General features: G+C 38.0%; 2 protein-coding genes across 4 annotated transcripts in view; both read left to right on the top strand.

Annotated features, from left to right (window-relative positions):
* LOC128211219 (protein mono-ADP-ribosyltransferase PARP14-like) overlaps positions 1-23,766 on the top strand; it is a 45,838-nt gene that overhangs the window by 10,774 nt on the left and 11,298 nt on the right. For both annotated transcript variants that reach the window (XM_052915752.1, XM_052915751.1), the window contains exons 9-17: positions 583-819; positions 940-1,184; positions 6,130-6,274; positions 6,602-6,696; positions 8,481-8,613; positions 9,690-9,926; positions 10,047-11,369; positions 11,512-11,792; positions 23,206-23,317. In XM_052915752.1, coding sequence (XP_052771712.1) covers positions 583-819; positions 940-1,184; positions 6,130-6,274; positions 6,602-6,696; positions 8,481-8,613; positions 9,690-9,926; positions 10,047-11,369; positions 11,512-11,792; positions 23,206-23,317 — 2,808 coding nt within the window. The remainder of the gene's footprint in view (positions 1-582; positions 820-939; positions 1,185-6,129; positions 6,275-6,601; positions 6,697-8,480; positions 8,614-9,689; positions 9,927-10,046; positions 11,370-11,511; positions 11,793-23,205; positions 23,318-23,766) is intronic.
* LOC128211220 (uncharacterized) lies at positions 11,817-19,900 on the top strand. Of its 2 annotated transcripts, XM_052915753.1 has the most exons (5): positions 11,817-12,333; positions 12,879-12,965; positions 14,777-18,939; positions 19,164-19,301; positions 19,522-19,900. In XM_052915753.1, the coding sequence occupies exons 3-5, from the start codon at positions 14,789-14,791 to the stop codon at positions 19,691-19,693; spliced, it is 4,461 nt and encodes a 1,486-aa protein (XP_052771713.1). In that variant the 5' UTR covers positions 11,817-12,333; positions 12,879-12,965; positions 14,777-14,788; the 3' UTR covers positions 19,694-19,900. The 2 variants fall into 2 exon arrangements, with proteins under 2 accessions (XP_052771713.1, XP_052771714.1); XM_052915754.1 differs by lacking the exon at positions 11,817-12,333 and having other exon boundaries at positions 12,340-12,965.

Raw genomic sequence — 23,766 nt, 5'->3', positions numbered from 1 at the left:
ACTGTTTCTAAAAATAGATTACTCTTCAGTAATGGTTGACATACTGTGACTAAACTTGATATGTAGGAAGCGTTTATGGATGACTTCCATGGGATTGTGTTTGGGGCCCTTAGGATCAAGGTCACTGAAACAAATAATAGAAGAAAACAGTTGAAACTGAATCTCTTCTGCCAATCATTAAAAACCTGTTTTGTCACATCATGATTCTTGTTCACTTTTTAATTTGATTGTTTTATGGCTTTTGACAGGCACATAATACATCGTTATTGTATTAACTTCTAAGTCAAAGCGGCGTAGTCGAGCGCGCTGTCTTACAACAGCTCTTGTTTATTTAAACCATAAATTTAAAGTATGTAATTTGGTTTGTAAATATAAGAAACTTTTTTTGAGAAATTGTCGTCAGTGCATTTGGCACAGCTCATCGTGGCAACAAAAATACAATTTGAGTCTATTAAGTCTGCATTTATATTCTTAATTTTCATCAATTTCACATATTGATCATTTGCTGTAAAAAAACAGCGACTCATCTACAAACAATTCTTTGTTGGGAACTAGCTAGATGTGCAGTAATTATTACTACAGATATCCAGAAGGTGCGTGATGCGTGTACTAAATATGCCATTGACAGACATCACCTTAAACCCAAATGCATACCCGTCACCACGTCCATCATTGTGTATGAATTGCCAGTGGATATCACCCACGATTCTGTCAAGTATTACTTTGAAAACACAAATCATAGTTGCGGAGACGACGTTTTGAACATAGATGAGCATTTTGAAGATGGATACTGCATCGTCAGCTTCAAACAAGCAAGTGGTAAGTTTGACAATTAAGCGTATACATTAAATTTCTTGAAATTAAATAACATGGATAGCCTCGCTTTCAAAGTCTTTACCTCAAAAAGTTAAATTTCATGGTATTTCAATTGCATTTTAGTCGTCCATAGAGTGTGCAGTAAACGTGGTGGACACTCTCTAAGTCGGATTGCTGTGCAGGTTGCACCGTACAATCCTCTTCTTGGCTTACCCTTTGGCTGTGATGTGTCAAGTCACCATGGCGCTCCTGTCATCGCTCTTGACAAGGACTCTCATGACACCCATGCAGTGCAATACACGGAGCCATCAGCCGCTGGTGGATCTGAAGACAATGCAACTGATCAAAACTTTTATAACAGTGTTGAGGTTATTAATTATGTTTTATTCTAGTACGTAAGTAACTGTTGGTAACATATATAAGAGATGTTTTAACACAGGCAGTTAGTCTTTTCATCTGTTTTGTATTTGATGTGCACTTATTCAAGGAGTTTAATTCAAGACCTGCATGTTTCAGTGGGGGATATTGTTTTGGTTATACAAATGTATTCTTCCACCATACTTTTACCATATCTTGGTAGGGGCTGGTCAGATAGTTTTCAGACTTGGTCTGAATGTTACCCTTGATGGTCGCTTGTAAAAGTAGATCACATAGGATCAATAACTGGGTCTTAGAAAAAACTTTGTAACACACTAGTCCAATATTCATGAAACTTAATCTGAATATTTTCCTTGATGAATTCTCTGATGTATTTGAAACTAGATCATGTGGTGTCAAAAACTAGGCCACTATGTCAAATCTTGTCTGGGACCATATCATAGGAACCATATATTGGTAGGGATTAGTTGGATTATGTTCAAACTTGGTCAGAATGTTCCCATTAACTTATAAGTCTCAACTTTGGTAATAGTTGGTCACATTGGATCAAAAACAAGGTCATAAGGTCAATTCATAGAAAATCTTGGGCACTATAGGCATAAAGTTCATCAAAATGTTTCCCCTTGATGAATTCTTGGACCAAATGAAAACTGGGTCACTTGTGATAAAGAATTAGGTCTTTATGTCAAATTTTTCTTTTCTCTGGAACCATATTGTAAGGTGTGACACCAACAAGGCCAACAGATCCCTTCAGAGAAAAGCATGCTCGACCCTGAAGGGGTCCGCTGGTCTTTATATACAGTTAATTCTCAATTAATACAGAACCCAGGCTTTGCTAATTTGCATAATACCAACCAAGTTAGCATACATACTATGAACGTAGTTCCGTCTTTAACGGAATGTTATACTATGGACGCACATCCGCCACCTTCAGCGGACCGTTACAATACCATGGCAATGATAAGTCTGATTATTCTCAAACTTGGACAAAATAATTCCATTGATGGAATCTAACTACGTTTTAAAAGTGGGTCGCATGGGGTCAAAAGCTAGGTCACTTGGTCAAACCTTAGAAAAACTGTTGGGAACATACAAGAGGCAATATATCTGGTCCAATATTTATGGAACTTGATCAGAAGGATTTCGCACTATATTGGGAATTAGGAAGATTACCACTGATTGTTTTTAGAAAAATTAGAATGATTAAATATTGGATTACGATATTGAAATGCAGCGAAAATAGCATCTTGAGAAAGGTTTATATTATGCTTGAATATGATGCAAATCAAAATATTACATACAATGGCACAAACTGGGCACACCAAATTAGAAAAACGTTTCAAGAACTTGGATTAGTATATATATGGGTAAACAGATTTGATAATGATATTCCTTTTCTTGTCATAAAACAAAGATTATTAGACATGTTTTACCAATATTGGTACTCAGATATCAACAATTCTCGAAAATTAAGGTCGTATTGTTTGTCTAAGCACGAGTTTATATTAGAACCATACTTTGATAACATTAACATTTTGAAATATAGAATCGCCTTAATGAAATTCAGGGTGTCTGCTCATAATTTGGCCATTGAAACAGGGAGATACAATAATACCCCTGAAGAACAAAGATTGTGTGTGTATTGTAAAATGCAAGTTATAGAATCAGATTATCATTTTTTATTAGTATGTCCAGCATATAGAGATTTACGTTTGAAATATTTTAAATCTTATTATTGTAGATGGCCTTCTTTATACAAATTTGAAAAATTAATGTCATTAATATCAAGACCGGCTTTAATCGGTATTTCGAAATACATATATTTTGCAATGAAAAGAAGAACTTGACTTGGTTTTTTGTACAAAACTTACTTTCTAAAATGCATTGTATCCTACATATGCTAAATGTTAATACCACACTTCGTTCTCCTCTGAAAATGTTATACTTTTACTACCATCCTGTTTGGTATCGCTATAAACTTAGTAAGTTTTTTATGCGAAATAAGCAACTATTGTGTTGTATTATTGTATTGATTTCCTTGATGAAATCAATGACTACTTTGAAACTTGATCACATGAGGTCAGAAATCTTTGAAAAATCATGTCCGGAACCAAATATTGGTTTAAATCTTTAAGACTTTGTTTAAACTGTGGTCAGGATGTTCCCCTTTATGTACTCTTGGTTGACTTAAAAAGTGGGTCACATGTGGTCAAAAACTAGGTCATTATGTCAAACCTTAGAGAAATCTTGGGAACAAACAGAGGCATTATATCACTCCAATCATATATTTTTTGCAAAATTCCTGAACCAATCTTTATGAAACTTAACCAGAATGTCTGCCTTGATTAAATCATTTTATTAGTTAGAAACTGGGTAATTGGAGTTAGGTTACTAGGTCAAATATAAATGCTGAACTATGATAAAAATCCTTTTATTTTAGATAGTTGCAAACTCATATCAAATGTTCATGGGAGTCCATCACTCTGCAGCCATATTGCATGTTTCGGTTAGAATTTTTCATCAACTCCAATTTTCATTTACATCTACTTTGCCTAATCTGGCGGGGGAAAATTAATTCAACAAATGTGCTTTTGGTACGCGCATAACATTTGAAATGGAATGGATAAAGTCTCTTCGGGAATTCGGGAAATGAATAAATAAATAAATACCCTAAGAACACAACTATATATCTAGTAGTATCTACCATAATTGTACCTTGACGAATCAGAAGGTCTCATAGTTTTTAAAATCATTAATTTAAGGGCGTTTATATCATTCAAAACTCTGCGTGTGTGTGCGTGCGTGCGTGCGTGCGTGTATATCAATTTTCAATAAAAGAAAATGTTTACATCAATATTATTAATTCCAGATCATTCTTAGCTAATATGGAGACCACTTAAGTTTATTATGTCTCCCCCTCTCTGGGGGAGACATATTGTTTTTGCCCTGTCCGTCAGTCCGGTAGTCCGTCAGTCCGTCCGTACGTCACACTTCGTTTCCGATCGATAACTGGAAAACCGCATGACCTAGGATCACCAAACTTGGTAGGGAGGTTGGTCATGAGGTGTAGAAGATCCCTATTGTTTTTGGGGTCACTAGGTCAAAGGTCAAGGTCGCGGCGACCCCCAATGTAAAAAACAGTTCCGCTCAATATCTTGACAATGGTTTGACCTAGGTTCACCAAACTTGGTAGGGAGGTTGGTCATGAGGTGTAGAAGATCCCTATTGTTTTTGGGGTCACTAGGTCAAAGGTCAAGGTCGCGGCGACCCCCAATGTAAAAAACATTTCCGCTCAATATCTTGAGAATGGTTTGACCTAGGTTCACCAAACTTGGTAGGGAGGTTGGTCGTGAGGTGTAGAGGATCCCTATTGTTTTTGGGGTCACTAGGTCAAAGGTCAAGGTCGCGGCGACCCCAATGTAAAAAACATTTCCGCTCAATATCTTGAGAATGGTTTGACCTAGGTTCACCAAACTTGGTAGGGAGGTTGGTCGTGAGGTGTAGAGGATCCCTATTGTTTTTGGGGTCACTAGGTCAAAGGTCAAGGTCGCGGCGACCCCCAATGTAAAAAACATTTCAGCTCAATATCTTGAGAATGGTTTGACCTAGGTTCACCAAACTTGGTAGGGAGGTTGGTCGTGAGGTGTAGAGGATCCCTATTGTTTTTGGGGTCACTAGGTCAAAGGTCAAGGTCGCGGCGACCCCCAATATAAAAAACATTTCTGCTCAAAATCTTGAGAACGGTTTGACCTAGGTTCACCAAACTTGGTAGGGAGGTTGGTCATGAGGTGTAGAAGATCCCTATTGTTTTTGGGGTCACTAGGTCAAAGGTCAAGGTCGCGGCGACCCCCAATGTAAAAAACATTTCCGCTCAATATCTTGAGAATGGTTTGACCTAGGTTCACCAAACTTGGTAGGGAGGTTGGTCGTGAGGTGTAGAGGATCCCTATTGTTTTTGGGGTCACTAGGTCAAAGGTCAAGGTCGCGGCGACCCCCAATGTAAAAAACATTTCCGCTCAATATCTTGAGAATGGTTTGACCTAGGTTCACCAAACTTGGTAGGGAGGTTGGTCGTGAGGTGTAGAGGATCCCTATTGTTTTTGGGGTCACTAGGTCAAAGGTCAAGGTCGCGGCGACCCCCAATGTAAAAAACATTTCAGCTCAATATCTTGAGAATGGTTTGACCTAGGTTCACCAAACTTGGTAGGGAGGTTGGTCATGAGGTGTAGAGGATCCCTATTGTTTTTGGGGTCACTAGGTCAAAGGTCAAGGTCGCGGCGACCCCCAATATAAAAAACATTTCTGCTCAAAATCTTGAGAACGGTTTGACCTAGGTTCACCAAACTTGGTAGGGAGGTTGGTCATGAGGTGTAGAAGATCCCTATTGTTTTTGGGGTCACTAGGTCAAAGGTCAAGGTCGCGGCGACCCCCAATGTAAAAAACATTTCCGCTCAATATCTTGAGAATGGTTTGACCTAGGTTCACCAAACTTGGTAGGGAGGTTGATCATGAGGTTTAGAAAACTCCTATATTTTGGGGGGTCACAAGGTCAAAGGTCAACGTCGCTGTGACCTCTAATGTAAAAAAATATTTCCATGCAATATCAGGAGAATGCTTTGATCTAGGTTCACCAAACTTTGAAGTGAGGTTGGTCATGATGTCTAGTTGATTTTGCAATCAGTTGGTCAAAGGTCAAGGTCACTGACCTTGAGGTGAAGAACCGGTTTCTGCTCAATAACTCAAGAACGTTTACACCCAGGAACTTCATACTTGGTATGCCAGTTAGTCATGACTAGTTGATGGCCCCTATTGATTTTGGGATCCATCATTGATTATTTCTCACCTACGACCACACAATGGGGGAGACATGCGCTTTTTCAAAAAAGCAATCTCTAGTTTGCTGTAATTTTCATTCTCTTGTATTGCTATTTCTAGGTGACTGGATTTACAGAAGCAGTGACGGATGACACCTTGCGTGATTATTTTGAGAACAAGCGGAAGTCTGGAGGAGGGGACATTGTAGATGTCCAGGTCGACAGAGAGGAAGGAGTTGCACACATAACGTTCAAACATGATTCAGGTACCAGAAAGAAGATTAAAATGTGATAAATGACATTGTTACTATTGCTCTAGTTGTTCTACCTTTCTAGAATTACCTATAGTCATCATTAGTTATTCCGTTACGTTTCATGCGATATTTGAATACTACCCTCATATGCAGTCTAAAAATAGCATTTTCCTGCGTGTTGACGTGCATGCATGTTTGATATTTTTCTTGAAAACAAAATAAATATTTAGGACTAGTTATTCAATGTCCATATTTTGCATTCAGCTAATTATTTGTTTTAGTTTTCATCAGATGTGAGCAAAATTTGAATGTTCATGACATTAATTGTACTATTTTCAGATGCAAAAGAAGTTGTATCAAAAGACCACCGTTTGTGCAACTGCGATCTTACAGTTATGCCATTTATCATCAGCAAAACAGAAGTTCTCTTTGAGGTAAATTTATACGTTGTTTGGCCGTATAGTGCTTAAATAGAAGTTCTCTTTGAGGTAAATTTATACGTTTTTTTTGGCTGTAAAGTGCTCGAATAGAAGTTCTCTTTGATGTAAACTTATACGTTATTTTTTTGGCTGTAAAGTCCTCGAATAGAAGTTCTCTTTGATGTAAATTTATACGGTTTTTTTGGCTGTAAAGTGCTCGAATAGAAGTTCGTTTTTAGGTAATTTTATACGTTGTTGGTTGTATAGTGCTCGAATAGAAGTTCGTTTTTAGGTAATTTTATACCTTGTTCGGCTTTAAAGTGCTTGAATAGAACTTCTCTTTGAAGTAAAGTCAGTAGTTATTTGGCAAGGTAAAGTTGTACATTGTTTGGCTGAAAAATGTTTGAACTGCTAAAGATTTTAATTCTTAAGGAGGATAATCAACCGTCTTAATGAATTGGATTGTTTTGTTGTAGACTTTACTATATAAAGAGTTCGGTGTAAAATATGCTTAATATACTCCGATAAAAACTAGAACAAACACATATTTACATATTGAGCCTTAATCAGTATTAGAGGGCTTTGACAGTGTTCCACTTTCCAATGCTATCTATTTTCATGCTTTGTTGTCTAGAATGTATTAAACTTGGTGTGTAGACAAAATGCAATTAACGCACTCTTTTATAATATTATTATGCCCCCCTTCGAAGAAGAGGGGTATATTGCTTTGCACAGGCATGTCGGTCGGTCGGTCGGTCGGTCCGTCAGTAGACCAAAGCTTTTCCGAGTGATAACTCAACAATCCCTGGACATATGGTCATCAAACTTCGCATGAAGGTTGGGGCTGACCAGTAGATGACCCCTATTGATTTTGGGGGTCATCGGGTCAAAGGTCAAGGTCACAGTGACCTTTAATGGTAAAATAATTTTAAAGCTTGTCCGAGTGATAACTCAACAATGCCTGCACCCATGGCCCTCAAACTTGACATGGAGGTTGGGCCTGACCAGTAGATGACCCCTATTGATTTTAGGGGTCAAAGGTCAAGGTCACAGTGACCTTGAAAGCAAACTCGACAAATCTTGGACCTATGGTCATCAAACTTGACATGAAGGTTGGGCCTGCCCAGTAGATGACCCCTATCGACTTTGGGGGTCATCAGGCCAAGGTCAATGTCACAGTAACCTTTAACGCAAAAAAGTTAACAAATCTTCCCCCACTGATTTCTCAACAATGCCTGAACCTATGATCATTAAACTTGACATGGATGTTAAGCCTGACCAGTAGATCACCCTTATTGATTTTAGGATTCATAGAGCCAAAGGTCAAGGTCACAGTGATTTTGAATGGTAAAAGGTTGTCAGAGTGATAACTCAACAATGCCTGAACCCATGGCCTTCAAACTTGACTTGGAGTTGCATCTGACTTGTAGATGACCCCTTATGATTTAAGGGGTCATCAGGTCAAAGGTCAAGGTCACAGTGACCTTGAACGAAAAAAACTTGTCTTGTGATAACTTGACAATGCCTGCACCCATGGCCCTCAAACTTGACATTTAGGTTTCTGGTGACCAGCTGATGACTCTGGATTTTGAGTTCATAGAGTCAAAGGTCATGACGGTCATAACACACTTTATCCTCACACTTTAATGGTCATAATCTTAAAACAGCAACAAATCAGCTGTCATTTCGGTCCATGCATATTTCATTCAATTGTCCATTTAATCCTGACAACATGGCGCTCAGGGGGGGGGGGGCATTATGTTTGACAAACATCTCTTGTTATAATGTGTTTTTTGCAGGATCTTCCCGACGACTGTACAGACGATAATTTAGAATTCTACATCGAGGCCAAAGTCAGAGAATCAGAGGTTCGTAAGCTTACATTCAACCAGAACAGGGACAAAGCCGTGGTGCTATTTGCTGGAAATATCGGTAAAAACGACTTACTTGTTTTTTTAAAAATCATTGAGCCAGTTACGCAAATAAATATTGGGTTCCAATAACCAAACAAAACCTTGTCATCGAATGATTTATTTACGTTTTGTTAACTGATTGTAACTTAATAAAATATTTAAGACATGTACACAAATATACTTTTAAGAATTAATAAATGAAACTGCATAATGTTATTACATATTTGTATTCGCCAGGCACCAAGTTCTGGAAACATCTGAAGTCCCTTAGAAGTCGATCGAGTTCAGCATACTATTTATATGACATATTTTCTCTGCTTTTATATTATTATGCCCCCTTTTGAAAAAAGTGGGGTATATTGTTTTGCACATGTCGGTCGGTCGGTCGGTCTGTCTGTCGGTCGGTCGGAATACCAAATGGTTTCCGATCAATAACTTGAGAACGCTTTGACCGAGGGACCTCATACTTGGTATGTGTATTGGTCATCACCAGCAGATGAACCCTATTGATTTTGAGGTCAGTGGGTCAAAGGTCAAGGTCAGTGTGACCTTTACATGAAAAACGGTTTCCGATCAATAACTTGAGAACGCTTTGACCCAGGAACCTCATACTTGGTAGGTGTATTGGTCATGACCAGCAGATGAACCCTATTGATTTTGAGGTCAGTGGGTCAAAGGTCAAGGTCAGTGTGACCTTAACATGAAAAACGGTTTCCGATCAATAACTTGAGAACGCTTTGACCCAGGGACCTCATACTAGGTAGGCTTATTGGTCATGACCAGCAGATGAACCCTATTGATTTTGAGGTCAGTGGGTCAAAGGTCAAGGTCAGTGTGACTGTAAGCTGAAAAAAGGTTTTCTGATTGTCCATATTTTATTTAAGTGTCCAAATCCTACTAACAATTTGGCTCCCAAGGGGGCATAAATGTTTCACTAACATCTCTTGTTATTATTATTATTTATCAGTTTTCAAATATCATCTATGGACAGATTCCATAGGTTACTAAACGTTTCTGCTCTAAAATCAAAACAACGGAAAATCAAAAACCAAGTTCTTGTTTAAAGTAAGCTTGATTTGTTGTATTTTACTACAGATATCCAGAAGGTGCGTGATGCGTGTACTAAGTATGCGATTGATGGACATCACCTCAAACCCAAATGCATACCTGTCACCACGTCCATCATTGTGTTTGAACTATCTGAGAATGTTACCCACGATTCCGTCCTGTATTACTTTGAAAACACACACCGTAGTTGCGGAAACGAGATTTCTAAAATAGATGAGCATTTTGAAGATGGATACTGCATCGTCAGTTTCAAACAAGCAAGTGGTAAGTTTGACAATTAAGCGTATACATTAAATTTGTTAAAATTAAATAACATTGATACCCTCAGTATCAAACCCTTAACCTCACAACGTTTAATTTCATGGTATTTTAATTGCATTTTAGTCGCCCAGAGAGTATGCAGTAAACGCGGTGGACACTCTCTAAGCGGGGTTGCCGTGAAGGTTGCTCTGTACAATCGTTTTCTTGGCCTACCCTTTGGCTGCGAGGTGTCAAGTCATCACGATGCTCTTATTATCACTCTTGGCAAGGAGTCTTATGACAGTTACAAGTTGAAATTCATGAAGAGCAACTTGTCCATTCAGAATGAAACAAACGCCTTGCTTCATACATGTCATGCTATCGTGAATGACTGGGGTAATGATCCTATTGTCGTCGAAAGTACACTAACAAAAGATGAACAAGGGTATCGTAAATTGGAGAAAGAATGGGAGAGCAATGTAACGAAAGTAATCACTGGTGTATTCGATGATATCAGTGTCAGTAAACGTGAGGTTGCGGAAGAAGCTTGGTCAGCTATGATGAAGGAAGTCAGAGGTTTGATCATGACATATCCAGATGACGTCGTTTTCATTCCTGAGAAAGTGAATAAACAAATTGTATTAGTTGCTAGAACAAATAAAATGGACTGTTCTTGGAAAGAACTCACAACTGTTATCAATAAAGCAATAGCTTTAGTAAAAGAAAGTAAAGAAAAGACCACTCAAGAAGTAAAGTTTTCGTCGTGGAAAATGAACTATATACAAAAATCGGGCTTCTCAAATGGATTCAAGAATGTAGAGATATCATGTGATGAGAAACAAGGAAAGTTAATCATAACAGGCAGCAAAAAGGACGTGACCGATTGCGTTTTAGCTATGTACCAGACAATTGAAGGCACTAAATCAAAGAAGTTTGAGGTTGAACCAGGACGTTCAGAATTGTTAAAAAAGGAGCGCATTATCAAATATATCGGACGAAAGATGAAACAACAGGGTCTTAGCGATGTCTGGGAGGTCGAGAAAGAAACTGTTATATTATTTGGAGACGATGAAAATGATTTTGACAAAATGGAAAACATTATTCGGAATGCACTCGGAAAAGTATCCGTGTCACTAGCTGCTGACTTGCTTAGCACGGCGAAATGGAAAACCATTGAGCAGGATTTGAGGCAAAAATCAAAAGATTGTTTGGTGGTCGAATATCAACGTGATAAGAAAGAACTTGTCATTTTCACTACCTCCGACATGGAGGACCAGGTACAAGATGCTGTAGAAGAGTTCTGCGAAAAGAATTCCATTTATAAAGAGGAGTTCTCAGTTGAGGCACCAACAGCAAAGTTTATGGAAAAACACTTGAAATCCAATTTTACGGGAGAGTTGGATAGACTGAAATCAAATGGTTTAGTGAAATGGGAAGTGCACGCAAATGGGTCGATAAAAGTTGAAGGTAATTCTATTTCAGTCACATTGTGTAACTTTTAAATGAATTTATTTATGCACTTAAATTCATTCGTTTGCAAGATTGGGAAATGTTGATAAGTATTGTTGATTTATCACTATTTTAAATAATATTTTTTTGTATTTTTTAGGATCATCTGAAAGTGTGAAAAAGGCAAAGGAAATTCTAAACGGAATTGCACGCAGTGTTCATTGTGCACCATTAGAAATACAGAAAAGATTTGTGAAGCACTATTTTGGATGCAAGAAAGGACAGGATTCTCTAAAAACAGTTGAATCGAGTGTCCCCTGTGTTATTGAAGCAAAGGGATCTAACTTCAACAAAACAGTCCGCATGGGTAAACACCAAGCTCCACAACAGACATTTGACAGGCCAACTACGGTTGCAGAAGTAACTGTGAATGGGACAAAGGTGAGCTTTCTATTGACTTTTATATCTAGTGATGCAATGGAAACCTCCGGGACAAGCTTAGTAGCCACACATTCAATGATAACTCTGTGTAGAAGCTCAATGTTCAAGCCCTAACATATACTAAACAAGCAGAACATAATGACCCTGACACGCGGATCAATTAACTGAGAGTCCCAGGCATTAATGTGTGCATACTTTACTATTGAAATTAAACCTGCAGGTACTGATGAATGTGTTAGAATAATTGGATCTCAGCATATTCTATGATTATATGTATATATATATAACCTAGAATGCAGAGCACTATGACTCACTGGGTTCTACAGTCGATTCCAGAGTTCTGGTTAATTGTTTTGCTACTGGGTTTCCCTTCTATTGTTCTTTGCATTATTTGACAAACAACAAGGCGGGGCTACAGGTCATTTCATGCATGCAATTACTGACTACCGGTATTTGATAATACACGTTATCACTGTGAGGGAGCAAAAAAATCACGTGACCACAAATGCGAACGACCACGGAGAAAATCAGTCAACAAAACGTATGTTTTTGATGTTTTCTTTATTATCCTGAATCGAATTAAAACAAAACGTAGCCCACGGTACGCCACATAAGTTCCGATTTCATTTGGTATACTGTATGACATTCTTGGTGTCGTAGTTTTTGAGAACATTCAAAAACAAATTTGGAATCGGCGATGCAGACGACCACACATTTTGTATATCTTGCAAAAACAATGAAAAAACGGCTTGTTTAACCTGGTTCTTTATAAAAAAACATATATTAAAGCAAATATATTCCATTTAGAGTACCGTTGCCAGGCGTATTGGTGTTTTTGAAGGCAATATTGAAATATCAAATTATGCGAACGACCACACTCGAGAAATTTAGGCGAACGACCACACTTTCTAAATAAAATTTAAAGGGGGTGCGAATAAAGCGTGATGTTAACGTTTTTTCTATTGATAATACTATCAAATGGAACCTTTTGAACGATTGCATCTAAAACTTACTAACTAACTAACTTTGTTTGAGTCTAGACAGTCACCATCAATTAACATTTTGCCTTTGAATAATACTTTTTAGATGGCCGCGACAACATGGAGCATCACATGCTTGTTATATATGAGCTATTCATGCTGAAAAAAGCCAGCCACGCTTGAATACACTAAGGTTTGTTTCAAATTACACTGATTATAAGCTTTTAGCACTACTGGGCAAAAAATAACGGAATGCCGTTAGGGCCATCTTCTGTGAATGTGTTGATCTGAAACGCGATACTCCAAAGTACGATGATGAAATCGCGAAATTACGAAACTACTATAGTGAAAACGCGACAGTACGATGATGAAAACAATACAGTACGATAACGAAAACGCGATAATACGACAATACGATGAAGATAACGCGATAAACTATCATGTTTTCACCATCGTACTGTCGCGTTTTCACCATCGTGGTTTCGTGATTTCGTGTTTTCAACATCGTAGTAGCGTACTGTAGTGTTTTCATCATCGTGCATTCGTGGTTTCCTCATCATCATTGCATTTTTACGATCTGCCATTATCGTAAATGTACGATCATAATAACGACCAACTTAATGACAATGGCGTTTAAGAAACGTCTCGTAAACTCTCCAGTCTTTAAGAACAAAACACTAACAATAGCGCAGAGTTCAAGCGTATGACACACCCTGAAGTATGATGACGCCACGTCATATAAACCTAGTAAGAGCACCTATCTTTTTATGAATGATACTTCTACTACGGCTTCTACTGATTCTGCTACTTCCACTGCCATTGCCACTACCACTACCACTACTACTACTACTACTTCTACTACTGCTACCATTAGTAGCAGAAGTAGTAGTAGTAGTAGTAGTAGTAGTAGTACTACCGCCTCCACCACCTCAACGTACTTCTCATCCTGCTGTTGCTGCTGTTGCTATAACTACTACTACTTCTACTACAACCACCACTACTATTACTACTACTACTACTACTACTACTACTACTACTACTACTACTACTACTACTACTATTAGTACTACTCGCGGTCTCCTTTCTTATTGACTATATGTTGCTTGTGCTGCTATTGTATCTGTAATATATCAGTCTTTTACGTTGTATTCTTGAAAAAGCGTCTAAAATAATCCAAAAGCACTTGACACAAATTGTAAGATGAATAAGAAGTTTCTGTGGTGGTGGTTGTTGTGTTGGTGCTGCTGCCGCTGCTAATGATGATGATGATGATGATGATGATGATGATGATGATGATGATGATGATGATGATGATGATGTTGATGTGACCTCAGAGGTCTTGCATTTGGCAAACTGTTCGAAGATATTGTTTTGACTGGTTGGTTTTATTGTATAAAGACAATCCATAATTCAATCTTTATTGTGTCAATCGTTGTTTAAACTTTTAATGAACAGAATTTCAGTTCAATTCAAAATGCGTTATAAAAGCTTCAGTTGAAGACATGATTCAATGACTTAATACAAGCACCTTTGAAACCGACTTTTGTCACATGGAGGGTCAATTCTTCTATGCGCATGCGCACCGGAAGGCGATATTACGATGATGATAACACGACAGTATGGTGATGAAAACGCGATAGTACGATGATGAAAACACGACAGTACGATGATGTAAAGGCGACAGTACATTGGTGAACACGCGAAAGAACGATGGTGGAAACACGAAAGTTTATCGCATTATCACCATCGTACTGTGGTATTGTCGCGTTTTCGTTATCGTACTGTCGCGTTTTCACCATCGTACTGTCGCGTTTTCACCATCGTAGTTTCGTGATTTCCTTTATTATTTATTTATCCCTCGTCACGTGTTTACTTGTGGTTCAAATTGTTTTATTTGATATTTTGATAACTGAGAATGAGTTGAAATTTTGTCAATGGATATTGCAGCATGTTTAAACAAAATAATGTGATTTACCGTAAACAAATTCATACCGTTTTTTTCAGTTATAAAACAAAATGCGGAAGAAATCTGGGCTGAGCCTTCACCGGAGAAAGAACAGACGGTCTGATCTTGTCCATGTTGATGTACCTCTAAACGTTGTCATCAATGCACATAATGTACCGAAATGGACGCCATCGAAAAGCAACAAACGGAAAATGTCGCCATGGAAATCTCCATTGAAAACGCCATTTAAATCGCCGCTGTACAAAGCCTATAAAATAAGTAATAAAAAGTCGTCGTCTCGGTCTCTGTTTGGACCCTCGGATGATAATGAGGAAGTCATTGGCACTATTTTGGACGATATTCCAGATGAACAATCTACAATCACAATCGAAAACTACGATGAACCGGATGAATTTATTGACTGTTGTAAGCGTACAATACCGGCAACGGGAAATTGTGAAAGTTCACTGAACATTGATTCGTTTGTGAGTACAGTTAAAACAGACGCAGAAAGTGTTTGTAACGAAAGTAAATCAAGTGACAAAAATAACGATATGGATGAAGTAATTCAAGAAATGTTGTTCTTGATTCCAGATGTTGTTTCGAAACTATCCAACACCCGGAATGCCTTACACTTAACACTTTTAGACTTTCTTCGTCTAGTAGTTGCTGATGCTTTCCCGCTCGACAATATTGCACTTATGCTCTGGCTGGAAGTCGTCAAATGGTATACATGCAAAAATACAACACGGATGCGGTATTCAGAAACAACTAAACTTTTCTGGAAACTAGGATGGAGGATGTTTGGTGGACGGTTCATTAACTTTATGTGTGGTTATAAAAATCAACAAGAGGAAAAAGATGTCCATTCTGAGACATTGGGCAAACGTTATGATCCCGTTTCATCGCGTATAAATTTTGTTATACCTGATGTTAAGGTATTGCGACAATGTATGCCTTACACTGAAGTCACTGATAGAAAACCAGGTTTTTATGGTGACATAATGGTTCATATGGGTGCTAATATGCAGCAGCAATCTGCTTGTCTGACATTTGACGGCAAGAAAATTAAACAAGGCCTAACTCGATCATCGGGAGATGTGGACCTATTGGGATTTGAGGATTCAACTTCTTTGCAAGAACGTCTTTTTGACTTACAATTGGCTATAACTGAATACGAAGTATTTCTTTGTTACATTGATAACTGCAAGGAAAGGGAAAAACTTGAAAGTTTGTCGCAAGAATTCCGTCAAAAGTTGCAGGAAATACTTCTGAAATCACTGCGCGATACCTCGGCCGGTATTGTGCAAGCCAATGCACTGAAAAAGAAGAAGGAATACGCCAAGGAAAAACTAGTAGAAAAAGGCGGTGGACTTACATGGAAGGAAAGCAAATTTGCGTATGCTATAAGTGCTGTCTTAGGATATATCCATGACATTGAAAAATATTTGATGACGGCGGAGAAATGCATTAGAAGCATTTGCATGTGTTTGAGTTCACTCAATGGGGCAACTTATATCTCTGATGTGAATGTAAATCTCGAAAAGTGTGAAAATTATATACCACTGAAAATGCAAATTCAAGATAAACACAACACGCGACTTATACCACAGAGAACAGACGAGTGGTTTGAAGTAAGAAAATGCGCTAAGGTAACTGGTAGTACCCTTTACAAAGCCCTTGGCCTTGATGGCTTAAAAAAGCAAAAGGAATACTTTGAACACATAAAATGCAACTTACCTGAGCAGGAAGTATCGGAACAGGCCAAACTGAACATGCAGCATGGAACTTTAAATGAAGAAAATGCAGTTGCTACAATAGTTTCCAAAATAATGCCCATATTCACCCCTGAATTAGTATTCTTTGAGGAAGGTTGTGTTCAAGTGTTCGACGAAGACACTCAACCCTTTTTAGTTGTTTCCCCTGATGGAAGCCTTCGGGAAAGTGAATCCTATGAATCGACAAAAGTAGCTGTTGAAATCAAATGTCCGGTGTACGGCGTACACACCGAATTTCCTCCGAGATACTATCTGCAATGCCAGGCTGAAATTGAAGTGCTCAACGTTGATTGGCTACTTTATGTAAGTTGGACGGACAAAATCACTTCAGCATTTAAAGTGAAACGTGACTTCAATATCTTTAAAAGGGCTATGAAAATGGCTATGGATCTGTACCAAAGTAATGACGCAAAGAAGCCCACGAAACTTGTGCCAGAAGTGAAGGCGCTTAAGGATGACATAGCACAACAGTGTAAATTGGTTGAATTTTTAGGGCTTTTTCCATCAGCAAAGTCGTGTTATACGGACATAATGAGCAAAGAGTCAGTTATATCCATTGATCAATTTAGAGCGACAATTGATCATGTAAAATCTACAAAAAGTGATTTTTATGAGCTTTCCCGCGAAAGAGCATCCGAGGCTGTTGTTTTCTTATGCACAGAATTAAACAGGAGTTGGAAGAAGGAACAGTTAAAATGTGCACCGGTAGCCTGGTTTCCAAAAGGCTACAGCCTGAGAACACCAACTATGCGAAACATAGCAGAGCAGGTGCATAACATGTGTCACGAGGCAAACATTCACGTACCATGCGAATCATTTGACGGTCAGTGGCACAACATTGTTGTCAGGTCATTGAAAAACGAACCACTGACTATACTCCAACTCCAAAAAGATGTATGGGCTGAGGTACAAAAGATGAAGAAAACGGATATTGTCACAGCCTTAAAGCAATTCAACCGCAATCCAATAATCATAAACGAGACCACACAAAATGAAAACCTTCAATCGAACACTATTCGTGTGGTTGCAAACGGTTTAGAGAAAGTCCCATTGCTACGTGACTGCAAAGCTGTAAACAACAATGAGGAAACAACCCCTGATGCAATAGACATATCTACAAATGTTGAATATGACAACTTCGAAGTGGAAGGTAATGATGTTCCTAAACATGTAGATGGTTTAGAATATTCTGTAGATTTAGAAACAGAAGTTGACGATGACAAAGAAGTACATGAAGAGAAAAACAGTAACAGTACTAACTGTGATACCGAGCGGCCAAGTGATATTGAAGAAGTCTTATTAGACGAAGCAGATATACAGCAAGTATTACTGATGCTGCGAGTCGACAAAGTGTGTAATTCGAAGAATAAATGGGACTCTGTGTCAGTTAGAGCGGTAATGGACTACTTTCAAAGTACGAACTCTTTAAACAAACTTCTGAATTCTGAATTGACTGTGGTTCTTCGTTACTTAAAGAGGGTAAAGGAAATTGACATCAAAGATACATCCACAAAGCGAAACAAAATTTTGTTCCTGGCGAAATATTTAAAACTTCAGATTCCAGAAATGAAAAAAAACAAACCTGTGAAAACTGTTATGAAACCATTGTATGAATTAGCAGCCAAAGTGGTTACATCTAACGCAACAAAACATGCATTGAACAGAATTTATGCGGAGTTAATATGGCCAGAGAGATACAAGCAATGGAAAGAACATGGGGCATCACAAGCACAGCTTACTTCAAATACAGAATGTCTTATTCAAAATTGGTTTTATCAGCCTGAATACAGCGATAAAAGGAAACAGTTGGAAGTACGCTGTATTGACGCAACCCATTTACTGACGAGAACTCGAAGAAAGAGCTGCCGAGGAGGGCTTGACAATTCAAGCAAGATCAGTTGGTTAAATGTTGCTAAGACAGGAAAAACCATGCTGACACCTATAATGGTCGAGGAAATAACTGATCCGATGTCATCCTCAATGGCTGCGACACATTTTTCAGAAGAAGTGGAACGTGAAATGAGACTGTTGGAGGACGGAAAAACTGCTGATCTTTGCCATGACATCCGACTATGGTGGGAGTCTGAGGACAAGGCTGGAATTCCCGCCATGGAACGAGTCCGCAACAGGTGTTTGCTCAGAAACCGTCTTTTCAAAGAATTCGATTTTGGAAAATTTCCACCAGTAACAATGCATGTGAATGGCTGGCCACTTCAGCTTTGGGAGGCTCTAATAGCTCATATTGACGCCAAGGCGCTTCTGTATTCGCTTTGTCATGGAGGCACGTATAATGTGAGAGCATTCAGTAGCTTAGCCGGTGAAACATTTTTCTCCGAGTTGACTTTAAACGATAAACGAGGCCAGGGAACAGTGACCACAGAGGAATTTGGACAGTTTGTTGGCAATTCCATCGAACAAATGCAGGCGCGGCTTGATCCTGATAGGTAATACTATCTAGTAATACGACGGCTAATACGACTACTAGTAATTGCCTTCTATATTATCAATATAGTTATACATTCGTTTGATAACCACATGGATTTAAATGTAAACATATTCGTCTTGAAATCTTCAAAAAAAAATCAATATGTTGAAGACTACTTAGACGGATTATGTTAATTACTCTTTTACTTTTATAAACAATACTTCATTTTTACTTTATTCGCAGGACATTTGTATACCGCACAGGACGCACACACGTGTATAATCTCCTCGACAAATCCGACATGTCAACACCAGAATGTGAGCGAGATTGTGCGGCATGCGTTTCGAGGCATTCGACCATTGTAAAGGAGATTATTGTCAAGTAAGAAACTGATAGAAGTCACTTAAAGGTGTGTGCCTAGAATGAAAAGAAGTACTAGGGCAGTTTTCGGATACCAAGATATAACGTACACTTGATAGGGCTTAGACCCACCCAAATCCCACGACACCTATATCTCTTAGTCTGTGTTAAAACACCAATTGTTTTTATTATAAGATGAAAAAAAACATACATTTCATTTTTCTCATCCACACAATTTCAGGGACCATATGTTCGATAGGCGTTCGGCGAAAAAGAAGAAGAGTGGTACAGTGTGTTTGGATCGGAATTCATTACAAAAAGGAGCACTGGGTGTCAGATGGGAAAAGGCGAGGAGAAATGATTCGAAAACATTAGTAACATCCAAAATGGGACTCCTAGACATTCAATGTTGACTGATCGATATGATCATATCGAACTTCTAATGCTACTAGGTAGTTCATTTATTGCCGGCGAATTACATGTATAGTCATTACGCAATTACAAAGTTGTTTCTGATTAAATATGTGTTGTGCCTTTATTCTCTATTGACATATCACTTATATGGCAATAATTGTTATTATATGGCAATAATGGTAAAGATAAATCAAATAAAACTGATATTTGAAAACATGCATTGTGTTTATTTTAAAAATACGAATCACAGTAAAGAATCACAGAGTATAAATCACATCAATATAAGATTGATATAGCATGTAATACTGATCAGGCTGTTTACATGCAAAACATAAAATGAAATCACATAACAAATCACAAAACGTGAAATGAATCACATTACAATAACCATTTATGCAAACCCATCGACTCAAACTAAAAACAAGAATTTACTAATACAGTTCAAAAATAATCACAGTACAATGATCTTTTATAACAAGGGCTGTCACAGAGACTGCGCACTCAACTATTCCGTCGCTTTTAAGTTTAGATTGAAAAGATTTGGTAATACATGCAAAACCTTAACCAGAATCTTTTAGTCGAATAATCAAGGACCATAATTTACATTATGTGCAAAAAAGAGTTATCATACTTGATTTATTAAGTCGGTTGGATAGTTGGAATCCCCTGTCTAAAGTTCCAATGCAATTCATGGAGTATTTGCCAAATTATTGACTTAAATGTGGTTACATGCAAAACTTAACCAGCATTACTTATTCAAAATATAAATAATATGCAAAATAGAGTCATCTTACTTAACCATTTTAACACGCTTGATCGTTGAGTACCGTTGAATAAAGTATTAATATAATGCATCAAGTAGTTGCAGAGATCGTAACACATCTGTGCTTCTATATTTAAAACCTTAACCAGAATTTCTATGTCGAATAATAAAGGACAATACTTTGCATAATATGCAAGACAGAATTATCTCGCTTGAGTAATGAATAAGGTTGTATAGTTGAGGACACATATCTAAAGTTTCAATACAATACATGTATCTGCTAAGATAATGACTTAAAGGTGCTTAAATGCAAAACCTTAACCAAGTTTTAACGCCGACGCTATGGTGAGTAGTATAGCACTCCTTAGTCTTCGAATAGTCGAGCTAAAAACTCGTCGCCTCAAACAAAAGCAAGAATTTACTAAAACAGTTCTGAAAATGCCTTCCTGGTTATGTACTTTCGGCGATTACTTTAAAAAAATATTGTTAGAAAATACAATCTGTAATTCTTATAACCATGTTATAAAAGGAAAAGAAGTATTTAGATTTATCGAACAAAAATCAAACGTAAATTAGAGCACTATTTCAATTAATCAATGTTGCTTTTGTGAACTTTCTTATGCCTGGAAAGGCTGCTCCGGTGCCGAAACACCTTTTCACACTCTGGACATTTCAGGCTTGACTCCCCCCTGTGCATATCCAAATGTGCCTTCAGGTTTGACTTTTCTGAGAAAGACATCCCACATTCTTGACAGCTACACCCTTGCTTTTTCTCACGTCGAATATGCTTTTGAAGATCAGCATTGGTTGGAAACGACTTCTCGCAATTTATGCAAACAAAGGGCTTCGCCTCGCCATGTACATGACATCTGAAAAGTAAATGCATATCATTTTGTAAAATAAAATGAAATTTTATCATATATTATACTAAATTTAGTCTTCGTCTGGAATATGTCAACACAAATGGAACATTTGAAGTAGTCGACCTTTTTAAGTTAAACGTTCACCCAATATTTCTTATTAAAGGGACTATACACCAGTTTGGCACCAAAAAAGTTTCTTTTTGTAACGAATCTCAGGACAAGTATTAAATAGAATGTTTAACTCTTTCATACCATAATTGTAAAGAAAACGTAAAAAATATGGAGTCGGAGACCGGTTTCGAACCGGTGTCGCCAAAATTGCAGTGTTGTTTCCACTGTGCTACGAAGGCTTACCCTATACCATTGGAATATTTAAGCAATATACCTAACTTAGTAATATCTTAGTAATAATACCAAGTTTATGTCAATTTTCGACAACTTTCTTTTTTTTTCCGCTATTTCATCATACGGTCTGGGAAATTCTGTAATCTTACTCCCAGATACGGTGTATAGCCCCTTTAAAGAACAGCAACACAAGAAGATAAAACACCGCTAGCTTTTTTCTTTCTAGGAACAAAAACAGCCACGCTATACATCGGCTCATTTACCATGGTAATACATATACAACGCTTTGTGTAACATATAATCAAGTTATGCACCAGTCAATTGCAACCACGTACCCCCCCCCCCTCCCCCCGGTCCGGGAATAGCGGGGATTTTGACTTTCGGTCCAGCCAACCCCGGCTAAAATCCCCGCCCTGCGGGGACGAACAAATGTTAAAATCCCTGCCAAATGCCCCCGCACCCGACTCTAGGTTAGGCCCATTCCCCGCTATTTTTAAAGGGAAGACAAACCACCGCATTCACCCGGCACTGCGGGGACAGCTGAAAGGTTAAAACACGGCCCATTTCCCCGGCTATCCCCGGCATATCACCGCACCTGGGGGGGGGGGGGGGGGGTAAAAATGACTGGTGCATTAAAGACACGGTTATGACGTTACGACAACAAAAGCCGAAGACGAAAACTTGGTTTTGAAAACATTTCGGTCTTACCTATTCGATAAATAGACGAGATAACGGTTTTGTCATACTAATAAACAAAATAAAGGTTTTGAAGATTTGACTTATACGAAGCGATACTTCTTCAAGGTTACTAATATAAACTATTCTGTATCAACTAACCTGTGTCTATTCAAATTTGCCCTGCTGTGAAAAATCTTTTCGCAGCACATATAACCCTTGCCAGTTCCGTTATGTGTTGTTTCGTGCTGCCTCAGTGTGGAAATGTTCGCAAGGACCTTGCCACAATATCTGCAGACCTGAGGTTGTCGACTCTCCATCTAAAAGATAAACCATACATATTAACAAATAAAGTATTTAAAGCTTTATTCGCACTCCTATCAAATTGAGATGAAAAAAGTGTGGTCGTCCGCCTAAAATTCTCGATCGTGGTCGTTCGCATAATTTAATATTGTAGGATTTCTTTTAAAAACATCATTTCGTCTTGAAAAAGGTATTGTAAATGGCATATATTTACTGTTTATATATCTTTTTGTAAAGAACCAGTTGAAACTAGCCGATGTGTCATTGTTTTTGCAAAATAAACAAAATGTGTGGTCGTCTGCATCGCAGATTCCGAATTTGTTTTTGAATGTTCTCAAAAACTACAACATCAAGAATGACAGACATTATACCACGTGAAAGCTGAAATCGTGTGGCGTACCATGGGCTAGGTCTTGTTTTCATTGATTCAATTTATTAAAGAAAATATAGAAAAACATACCTTTTGTTGTGTCAAGATCGCCGTGGTCGTACACATTTGTGGTGACGTCACAATTTTTGCTCCCTCACAGTGGTTATGTGGTATTTATGTTTGTATTTTTAGATTTCGGTGGTCGGATGTGACATTACAGCTCTAAGCGTTGATGTGGTGGTTAACGCTGCTAACAGAGAGCTGAGACACGGTGGCGGTCTTGCATATGTTATTCAACAAAAAGGTAGTTTTGGTCTGATTTATTGCATTGATAAAGCATTAAGTTTGATTATTACTAACATCGAGGTAAAACCCCGGTTAGACCTTATAAAACATAGTTTACGCAATAGAGGCTATCCGATCTTCGTGAAACTTTTTCAGAATGATTATCTGGTTAAGCAGGTTTGAATATTGGTCGCGATAACTTGGTCATAAGTCAAAATTTAGAAAATCTTGTTAACGCAATAAAGGTTGCTCATTTTAACTGATCTTAAAAAAGTTTAAGATGATTATCTTCATTAAGTCTTGTTTAAAGGGACTCGCTCGGGAAAAATACCATTAAAGTATATAAAAAAACCTGGTTGAAGTTGGGAGCGAAATTCGGGCTTGTAGTGTCAAAAGAAATATAGAAAACTGATACCATAACCACTCGCCAACAAGGACTCATGGATAATTTAACCTTTATTGAATACA

This window comes from Mya arenaria, chromosome 12 (genome assembly GCF_026914265.1).
Source record: "Mya arenaria isolate MELC-2E11 chromosome 12, ASM2691426v1".
In the NCBI taxonomy this organism is placed as follows: domain Eukaryota; kingdom Metazoa; phylum Mollusca; class Bivalvia; order Myida; family Myidae; genus Mya; species Mya arenaria.
This window is presented reverse-complemented; position numbering and strand designations above follow the sequence as displayed.

What these genes read in the sequence shown, in the direction of transcription:
- LOC128211220 (XM_052915753.1), top strand. Translation starts at nt 14,789, where the DNA reads ATGCGGAAGAAATCTGGGCTGAGCCTTCACCGGAGAAAGAACAGACGG. An exon ending in GCGCGGCTTGATCCTGATAG is followed by an intron (nt 18,940 to 19,163) that starts GTAATACTATCT and finishes CTTTATTCGCAG; the next exon opens with GACATTTGTATACCGCACAG. An exon ending in GTAAAGGAGATTATTGTCAA is followed by an intron (nt 19,302 to 19,521) that starts GTAAGAAACTGA and finishes ACACAATTTCAG; the next exon opens with GGACCATATGTTCGATAGGC.